At 67.5% G+C, this 9673-nt stretch overlaps 1 protein-coding gene across 1 annotated transcript in view; it reads left to right on the top strand.

The window, feature by feature from the left end:
- The window catches only part of ARHGEF16 (Rho guanine nucleotide exchange factor 16), a 28039-nt gene extending 18366 nt beyond the window's left edge, over nt 1–9673 (top strand). The window contains exons 7-15 of the mRNA XM_024125576.3: nt 2664–2816; nt 2950–3079; nt 3720–3794; nt 4131–4223; nt 6288–6439; nt 6621–6809; nt 7689–7762; nt 8342–8443; nt 8997–9673. Coding sequence (XP_023981344.1) covers nt 2664–2816; nt 2950–3079; nt 3720–3794; nt 4131–4223; nt 6288–6439; nt 6621–6809; nt 7689–7762; nt 8342–8443; nt 8997–9136 — 1108 coding nt within the window. The 3' untranslated portion in view covers nt 9137–9673. The remainder of the gene's footprint in view (nt 1–2663; nt 2817–2949; nt 3080–3719; nt 3795–4130; nt 4224–6287; nt 6440–6620; nt 6810–7688; nt 7763–8341; nt 8444–8996) is intronic.

Below are 9673 nucleotides of genomic sequence, written 5' to 3'. Positions count from 1 at the left end.
AGCAGGTGCCCAGGGAGGCCGGGGCTCCAAGCAGGTGCCCAGGGAGGCAGCTCTCGCTACCCCAGGAGGGCGCAGCTGGCCGTGGGGCACACAGACTCCTGACCCCGTCCCCTGGCAGCCGAGGGACGGAGCTGCCGTGCAGGCTGTGGGCGCGGTGAGCAGCAGGGAGGGGCATCTGGCTGTTCCTTCTGTCTGCGGTACAACAGGCCTCCTCATTTGCATCCCATGGGGCAGGAGAGGGGTCGAGGCGCCGTGACTGCCCACCGAGCTCCAGGACACTGCATGCCACGGGGCCGCCGGCCAGGGAGGGCCCAAGACGGGGCGGGGGTTAGGGCAGGCAGATGAAAAGTTCCGGAAGTGCACGTGTGTTCCCACCTGCCAGGTGCCAGCTGCGTGCCCGGAGGTGCGTGTGCGCGGCCTCCCGGGTCGGGGGTGGGATCCAGGACAGTTTATCCTAGAAACGCTGCCGGAGGTTCTGCTCCCGTCACCTGAGCTCAGGTGTCTCGGCCAAGCCTCTGGGTCTGAGGAGGCGTAGGATGTACCTTCCCAGCTCAAGCGCTGCGGGCAGCCTCCGCCCAGCCCGGTGGGGAGGGGAGCACGAATTGGGTGGCCCTGGTCCTGCAGAGGGTCGCCCCCGGCAGGCTCTGCAGGCACTTGGCGGGCGTGCTGTGGCCGAGTGAGCCACGCTCCAGCCGGGGCAGCCGGGGGCCAGGGGCCCCGAGGGGTGGAGAGCGGGGCAGTGTGCCATGCTGGAACAGTGTCACCCCTACCTCCGGACAGCGTGCTCACTCAGCTGGCCCAGGTGTGCCCGAGTCGTGGCCCTGTGCTCAGCACGCCCCTCAGCTTTCCCGGGTGGTCCTGAGTCTCTCCACCACCTCCCAGCCCCCGGCAGCTCTGTGGGACACAGCCCCCCGTCCCAGCCCCGGAGAGGCCTTTCCTTCCGGACGCCCATGCCCTTCCTTGCTGCCCCAGGGCCCCTCTGAGGGGGGAGGTGTCCATGGAGAAGAGAGACCTGGGTGAGGGGACCGAGCAGGGACAGGCCAGCTCGGTGGTCCCAGGTGTCCCACGCGGGGCGGCTCTGCCCGGCCAGCCCGGCGTCTCTGGCTCCGTGCTGGCTCTGGTCCGGTGACAGGACGAGCTTCCCATGACTCGAGCCCGTGCCATCCTCAGGTGGTGGAGTCGGGCATCCTGGACAAGCTGCCCCCCGAGGAGCAGAAGAGGCAGGAGGTGAGGGGGGGGCGGGGGGCGTGGCCCTGCTTCGGACACCCTGGTGGGGGGCGGGGGGCCACAGCCCTGGGGACGTCGCCCACTCACCCGTTAGCTGCCTCCTGGTACCCAGCGACGGCTGATGCCCCGGCCGGGCCGTGGGCTGGGGGTGCTACCGTTACCCACTTTCCGGGCGAGGGTGGGAGTCCTGGCCGGCACCGCAGCTCATCAGTGGCCGAGCCAGAGTGCAAGCCCAGGACTTGGGCTCACGTCCCCGCAGCCGTGCTGACAGCCCCAGCCAGCGTCCTGTCCAGGGGGCCCGAGTCCCGGCCTGCCCCCGGCCCCCCGATCATGTCCCCGCGGCCCGAGCACTTGTCACCCGCGCACCCTGGGCCAGGCCCCGTGTGCGGCAGGGCAGCTCCGGCAGGGCCTGGCGGGCACGGCTGCCCCAGCATCCGCTCTGCTCTCGCCCCAGGCCATCTTCGAGATCCTCACGTCCGAGTTCTCGTACCAGCACAGCCTCGGCATCCTGGTGGCCGAGTTCCTGCAGTCCCGGGAGCTGCGGGCGACCGTGACGCAGACAGAGCACCACCACCTCTTCTCCAACGTCGCGGACGTCCTGAGCGCCAGCCGGAGGTCAGGCCCGGGCCCCGCCCGTCCGCCCGGCACCCGACGGCGCGGGCTCTCGCGGGCGGGCAGGCTGGGGCTCTGGGTGACCCTGGCCTGCGAGTGCGGATGGACCGTCCGGAGCAGCCCCGGGCGGGCAGGGAGCGCGAGAACCTCACGGGCCCTGCGGTTACCAAGAGCTGGCCCTGGGGACGTGCAAGCGCAGAGGGCCAACGAGGAGGCGTGAGGTGCCCGCGGGACGGAGCAGGCTGGAGGCGGCCTTGCGTTGCAGCCCCGGGTCGTGTTTCGCGCCGAGGCGTTTGGTGCCTGGCCCAGGGCTCTGGCGGCAGGGCCAGGAGGTGGAGGAGGGGCCGGGTGTGTAGCTGCAGGCCTGCCAGGGCCTCTGTGTGCGTGTGCGTGTGTGTGTGTGTTTATGTGTGTGTGTGTGTGTGTTCATGTGCGTGTGTGTGTGTGTTCATGTGCGTGTGTGTTCATGTGCGTGTGTGTGTTTATGTGCGTGTGTGCGTTCATGTGCATGTGTGTGTGTGTTCATGTGTGTGTGTGTTCGTGTGCGTGTGTGTTCGTGTGCATGTGTGTGTGTTCGTGTGCATGTGTGTGTGTTCATGTGCATGTGTGTGTTCACGTGCATGTGTGTGTTCATGTGCATGTGTGTGCGTGTGTGTTCATGTGCATGTGTGTGCGTGTGTGTGTGTTCATGTGCGTGTGTGTGTTCATGTGCGTGTGTGTGTTCACGTGCGTGTGTGTGTGCGCGTGTGCGTGCGTGTGTGCGCTCACACGTGCAGGGCCATGGACAGACCAGCAGCCCTTGGGCCTCACCTTCGCTCCCACAGGTTCTTCGAGGACCTGGAGCAGCGGCTCAAGGCGCAGGTGTGCGTGGAGGACATCAGTGACATCCTGGAGGAGCACGCCGAGCGGCACTTCCACCCCTACATCTCCTACTGCTCCAACGAGGTCTACCAGCAGCGCGCCCTGCAGCAGCTGACGTGAGCCGCCCCGGGGCCCCTTTTCGCGGGCACGTCGCTGCTTGCAGCCCGGCTTCCGCAGCTCCCGCCCGATTTCTCTTGATGGACCGGCCACGCCTCCTGCCGTAGCCGAGAACCCCTTTCTCTGTTGCAGAAGCAGCAGCGCTGCCTTCCGAGAGGCCCTGAGGCAGATCGAGCAGCGGCCCGCGTGCGGGGGTCTGCCCATGATCTCCTTCCTGATCTTGCCCATGCAGAGGGTGACCCGGCTGCCCCTCCTGACGGACGTGAGTGCACAGCCCCGGCCCCGGCCAGGGAGGTGGCCTGGGCTCCATCTGCAGGCAGAGCGTTGCTCCCTCCTGACCTTCTCCCCCGGCTCCGTCTGTTATGTATGGTTATGAGGACAATTACCAGACGGCTTTAATCACCGCAGTGACCGTGGCCGCTGTCAGCAGCAGTGCCCGTAGAACTCTCTGCTGGGAGCTGTTCCAGCACTTGGCGGATTTCGTTCACTTACGTGATGGTTACGGGGTTCATTCACGTCCTGAGTCTGATCCGGTGTCGCCCAGACCCCTGCCGAGCATCAGTCAGGGTTGTTGCTTCCTCTTACCCTCGGCCAGTTGTCCTGGGCGTGGGCCTGGGGTGACCCAGGCACCGGCGCCGGCCCCGTTTTGTGGACAGAGGGGCTCCAAGGGGCTTCCCGGAGTGGCTCGTGCTCTGAGATGCCAGCTCATGGGGCAGAGGGCTGGAGAAATAGAGGCTTCAGGGGCCTCCCAGGCTGGAGCAGCACAGCCAAAGACTGAAGGGGTGGGGCCTGGGTGCCCCCCGGGGTCTGGCGTTGGTAGGGGAGCCCCTGCCCCAGGCGGGCCCCTGAGCCAGGCTGCAGAAGGCTACCTGTGGCTTCTCACGTCTGGTCTCTTCTTGCAGACACTCTGCGTCAAGACTCAGGGCCACCCCGAGAGATACAAGGCCGCCAGCCGTGCGCTCAAGGCCATGAGCAAGGTGAGGGGTCCGGGGTAGGAGAGGCGGCGCCCAGCCCCAGCCCAGCGCCGAGCTCTGTCCCCACGCCCGCCCGCCCGTCGGCAGAGACCCTGAGGGCGGGGCAGAGAGGGTTTCCAGACGGTTCCTCCCAAGCTCCCCATGGTGCCGGTGGGGAAACTGAGGCTCAGAGAGAGGGCCGCTCACACAGTCGGTGAGCCCGGGGGCGGGGCAGGGACCAGGACAGTCGTGAGGGCTGGGGCCGCGGGTGGCCAGGCTGGGCTGGATGGGGCGGGGCGGGCTCTGGCGCCAGGCTGTGGGCCGGCCCTCAGCACGTGCTCTCGTGTGCGTGCCCTGTAGCTGGTGAAGCAGTGCAACGAGGGGGCCCACAAGATGGAGCGCATGGAACAGATGTACACGCTGCACACACAGCTGGACTTCAGTAAGGTTAAGGTAGGCGGTCCCCACCGGCCCCCGACCTGTCCCCAGGCCCGGCTCTGTATGCGGTCAGGGGTCACCGCCCCCCGGCGTGCAGGCTGGAGAGAGGCCTCTGGGGGTGCCCCTCGCCCCGCCGGTGAAGCCCGGGCTGGGCCTCCGCCTCGACCTCTCCAGGCCTCTTCCCACCTGAGAGCGTGCCCCTTGGCCTCAGGTCTCAGCGCCACCGCCCCCTTGCCTGCGGTGGGTCTCTCTCTGGCCTCTGCCCCCACCCCTAGAGCCGCAGCGGCAGAGGGCAGACCCCGGGGCCAGTGAGGGGGAGCCAGCAGCAGGCCCAGTGGCAGGGCTCAGCCCGGGCCCGGGCTCCTTGTCAGCTGTGCTGGGAGCAGGGGCTGGATGACCTCAGGGCCAGCTCAGGCTTCCCGCTGGGGCCAGGATGGGTCTGTCGGTCCTGGGGGCGGGGGTCTAGGCAGCCTACAGCTCCTCCCAAGCGGGCAGAGCTCAGACCTCTGCCGACACGGCTCCCCCACCATCCCACAGACTAGCCCATCCTTGTGCTGTCCAGGGGGGCTGCCCCAGCAGCAACTCGGGCCGTCCGGCAAAGTGGGAGCTACTCTCTGGATGGGTCTGTCGGTCCTGGGGGCGGGGGTCTAGGCAGCCTACAGCTCCTCCCAAGCGGGCAGAGCTCAGACCTCTGCCGACACGGCTCCCCCACCATCCCACAGACTAGCCCATCCTTGTGCTGTCCAGGGGCTGCCCCAGCAGCAACTCGGGCCGTCCGGCAAAGTGGGAGCTGCTCTCTGGAATCAGGGCCTGGAGGCAGCCTCTGCCCCGCCCCACTGCCCTTGCTTTCCCCTCCCCCCACCGGCCCGGCTGCAGCAGAGCCCTGTGGGCGTGCGGGTGGGCAGGAGACTCGGAGGGTCCCTGGGGCAGCTCTGCGGGCCGGGCCTCAGCTTATCATCAGTCAGGCTGAGCTGCTGACCTCTAGCCCTCAGAGGCGGCCCGGCAGGCAGGCCGGAGCTGATGGGAGCCCGTGCCGTGGGCGGGGCCGGAGGGCCGAGCAGGGAGGGCACAGAGGCTCAGACAAGGGCAGCAGGCTCCTTGGGGTGAGTCAGGGTGGCTTCACAGAGGAGGCATTTGGGTGATGACGGCCACGGACCCACTGAGCCCACACCCTTGGCCGGGGTCTTGAGCCTCTCCTCGGCCGGGCAGCAGATGTCACATTTGGGGTGAAATACGCCCCCGACCAGAGCAAAGACCCAACCCTGGGCCTGGCTGACCCCTGAGCGGGCCTCTCACCCCTCTACCCCCATGTCTCGAAACTGGAGGGCATGAGGGCAGGAGAGCAGCTGGCCCAGGTCGGGGTGCGGGGGCTCAGAGCCCCAGGAGGGGTGGGGTGTCCGGTGGGGCGTGTCAGGGGAGCAGAGGCTGGTGGGCAGGGCCTCCTGGCTCCGTCCCCACCAAGCCTGCCCTGCCTGCCCCTCCCCTTCCGGCTTGACACGCCAGAGCGCCAGCCTTGCTGGCGGGAGGCTGTCTGAGCACCGGCCATGGCGACATGGGACCCACGTGGTGGGGGCCGGGGTGTCTGCCTTAGCCGGGCCCGTTCTCTAGGCCGCAGAAGGGGAGGGACCTCCGTTTGCGGCAAAGGCCCCTGGATGCTAGAGGTGGCCCTGCAGATCAGGGGTTCCTCACACTCTGCGTAGAAGCAGCTGAGCCGAGCCCCCTGCTCGGTGTGAGGTGGGCCAGGAGGCTTCCCCAGAGCAGCCTCCGCCCCCTGGTTTGAGGGGAGCCCTCGGTAAGTGACCTGTGTGCCCCTGGGCCTGGCTGGAAGCAGGACAGGCCTGTCCTGGCTTGCTGCGCAAGGTCTGGGCCCGCGCCAGGCACAGAGCAGCCGCCCCCTGAGCTCCTGTCCACGGCCTGAACAGCCCTGTGTCTGAGGCCTGGACAGTCCCACTCCCTTCCTCGGTGCAGCCCAGGGAGGCCTGGTCACCCCATTCCCAGAGGCAGGGCTCAGTCCCCAAGGCTGCACATCCCTGCCACGCCCCCGGGACTCAACCCTGTCCCCGCCCGCTCTGCCCCCAGTCCCTCCCACTGATCTCTGCTTCCCGCTGGCTGCTGAAGCGCGGGGAGCTCTTTGTGGTGGAAGAAACCGGGCTTTTCCGAAAACTCGCCAGCCGGCCAACATGCTACCTGTTCCTGTTCAACGACGTCCTCGTGGTCACCAAGAAGAAGAGGTGGGCCCCGCCTGTGGTCGCCAGGCTGCATGGCCTTGCGATGGGGAGCAGGCAGCAGCTGTGGCCTTGGAGCGGGGGAGGTGGGCTGGGGCCAGCTCTCGGGAGCATCCTTACGGCTGGCTGGCCCTCAGGCTGCCCGCAGACCTCTGCAGCACCTGGCCAACCGCCTATCTCCCTGCAGCGAGGACAGCTTCTTGGTCCAGGACTACGCCCAGCTGGACCACATCCAGGTCCAGAAGATGGAGCCCTCGGAGGCCTCTCTGCCGGGGGGCGGCAACCGCAGCTCCTTTGTGCCGCACGCCTTCCAGCTGACCCTGCTGCACAACAGCGAGGGCCGCCAGGGAAAGATCCTGCTATCCTCCGACTCCGCGTAAGATGGGAGGGCTCCGTGGGGGCGGTCCTGAGAGCTCCGTGGGGACGGGATGCCTAATCCAGGGTTCCGGGCACTGCACTGTGCCAGGGACGGCCTAGTCCTCAAGCAGTTCACACTCCCGGGAGGGGGACACGCCAGCTGCAAAATGCGCGGCTGAACCGTCCTATGTGTCCAAGGGGAGAGGACTAAGGAGAAACAAGGCAGGGGAGGGAGCACCGGGTGGGGACCCTGGGGAGGGGCCTGCGGCAGAGCCACGGCCGTGCAAAGACCCTGAGGCAGGAGGCCCCTGCCAGGAGGACATTGGGGCTGGAGCACAGGGTGGGGGCCATGCAGGGCAGTGAGGTCAGACGGTGGGGGGACCAGTGCACAGAAAGGTGCTGGCTGGGTCTCCACGCTTCCTCCAGGACGGCCCCCTTTCCATGTGGGAAGCTGAGGCTGAGTGTTCCTAACAGCAAACTGACAGGGCAGGATGCTTGGGGTCCAGCGCCAGGAAACAGGGCAGCCTGGGTCCTGTGGGTGCAGCTGCTGCCCGACTCCGTGTCCCTGGCCAGATGTGACTCGGGGTCAGCCTGCCTGGGGCAGGCCTGCCTGCCGCTCCTTCCAGAGCCTGTGACTTCCTGTGCCTCGGCCCCCAGCGCAGTGGGTCAGGGAGACCAGAGGGGCCGCCCACTTACACCTCCAGCTCCCGGCCGGCTCACCAAAGTGCACCGGGGCAGCGTAATCCTTCATCCCACTGCCTTCCCACCTCGAAGGCTGTGTGGGGCTCAGGGACACCCCGACCCTCCCACCATGCCACACTGGGCGGGGAGTGTGAAACAAAGGTCGCCAGCTGGTAGGATCGGCCTCGGGCCTCGCTCACGTGCGCTCTGCCCCCAGGAGTGACTGCGCACGGTGGATCACAGCACTCACGCACTGGGAGAGGCAGCGGCCAGGCCCCACTAACAAAGGAGGTAAGCGCCTGCCCCGAACGCAGCAGGGCTCTCAGCCCCTTACCGGCCCTGGGGTTGGGGGTTGGGCCTGGAGGGGAGAGGTTCTGTCCAGCCCACTGTCCACCCCACAGCCTGCCCCCAGGGTGACCTGCCAGGTGAGGGGCCCCAGCCCCAGGTACGTGTGTGTCCATCTGCACACACACAGGCCCAGCGCTGTCTCAGGGCCTCATCCTCCCTACTGCTCAGTAGCTGGGGAAACTGAGGCCAAGGAGCTGGAGTGGGCTGGCCCGTAGAGCTGTCACCCCGCTCGGGCCCTGCCTGGCCCCTTAGAAGCTGGGTGCACCCTCTGCTGGTGCTGGGCATTTGGGCCCTGAAAGCGGGAGCAGCAGGTCCTGCAGCCTCTGGAGGGGTCCCAGCTTTAGCCGGAGGGAAGCTGCCACGTGACCGTCTGCTGGGACACCTGGGGGCCCCTGGGCCCCACCGAGACCAAGCCACAGGGGGTGTGTTGGGACTGGAGCCCTGCCCTCTCGGGGCTGCAAGGCTCCCGGCCCATCCCCTCCCCGGAATAGTCCTGCTCCTGATGCCTTCCCTCCCTGCCAGACCTGCTCCAGGTGGAGATCACCAAGGCCTACTTGGCCAAGCAGGTGGACGAGATCACACTGCAGCAGGCAGATGTGGTCCTGATCCTGGAGCAAGAGGACGGTGAGCACAGGGGAATGGGCCTGGGGGGATGGTCCTGGGGGATGCACATGGGGCAGGTGGGAGGGGCCGGGCAGGCTGGTGCTGAGAGTCTGGGGGCCCCAACAAGGGTCCAGAGCACACTGGCATGGGCAGCTGCCCTGAGTGCCCCCGGCCCCGGAGGTAGGCAACGCATGTACTCACAGTGGGCCTGATTCCAGGGCCCTCTTCAGTACCCTCCCTCAAGGACGTCTCAAACGTCCCCGAGTTGCAGGATCAAAAGTGGGTTCTTGGTCACTCTGTATGCTAAGCGGGAGGGTGGCCCCTGCAAGTACCTGCACAGGATGGACCAAGCTGGTTGGAGTGAGCTCAGGCCCTGAGTCCAGTGTCGGGGCCAAGCACCTGATGGAAGACCAGGTGCCCACGTGACCTTGGGCAAGACGGGGAGGGGGGATCTGCTCCAAGGGATGCCTGGCGCTGGTGTCTTCTGGAACAGCAGCTCCGACAGGGAGCCGACACAGGGGCCCCTGCCTGGTGCCCAGGACCCTGCTCTCACCTGCCCCGTGTCTGGGTCCAGGATGGTTCTATGGCGAGAGGCTGCGGGATGGAGAGACGGGCTGGTTCCCTGAGGACTTAGCCCGGAGCATCACCAGCCGCGTGGCCGTGGAGGGCAACATGCGCAGGATGGAGCGACTGCGGGTGGAGACGGACGTGTAGCCGGATCTGCTGGCACCTTGCCAGGCCACGCTGCGGCCGTGCAGCTTTGGCCCACACTCCAGCAAGTGGAGTCCATCCCCAGGGAGTGCAGCGGGCTCGCCCCCAGGGCCTGAAAGGTCCCTGGCCTCCCAAGACCCCATGGGCTGCAGCGCAGGCTCCGGACAGTTGCGAGGAGGAAGGTCACACGCCCTCAGGGGGAGCATTCTCCTGGCAAGCTCAGGAGCCATGCCAGCCCTGACCCCAGGCTGCGTCCCTGGGAGGAGCCCAGCCAGGCCTGCTTGCTGGCTACGCCCTCCCCCAGCTCCTGGCTGCCCCGCCCTGCTCCCGGTGCACCCACAGGGCAGTTATGCCATGGGTGTGTGGTCGAGGTGGCTGGCCCTGAGAAGATCGGCGATGACCTGGAGGGCTCTCCCTCCTGCGCCCCTCCTGCCCCGGCCGTGAGTACCCAGGGCTGCCCCATGTTCCCAGAGGAGGGCCAGCTGCCGGCAGGTGACCCTGCAGTGCCAGCACTGGAATCGTGACTTTGAGACATTAAAG

This window comes from Physeter macrocephalus, chromosome 3, assembly GCF_002837175.3.
Source record: "Physeter macrocephalus isolate SW-GA chromosome 3, ASM283717v5, whole genome shotgun sequence".
Taxonomy (NCBI): domain Eukaryota; kingdom Metazoa; phylum Chordata; class Mammalia; order Artiodactyla; family Physeteridae; genus Physeter; species Physeter macrocephalus.
This window is presented reverse-complemented; position numbering and strand designations above follow the sequence as displayed.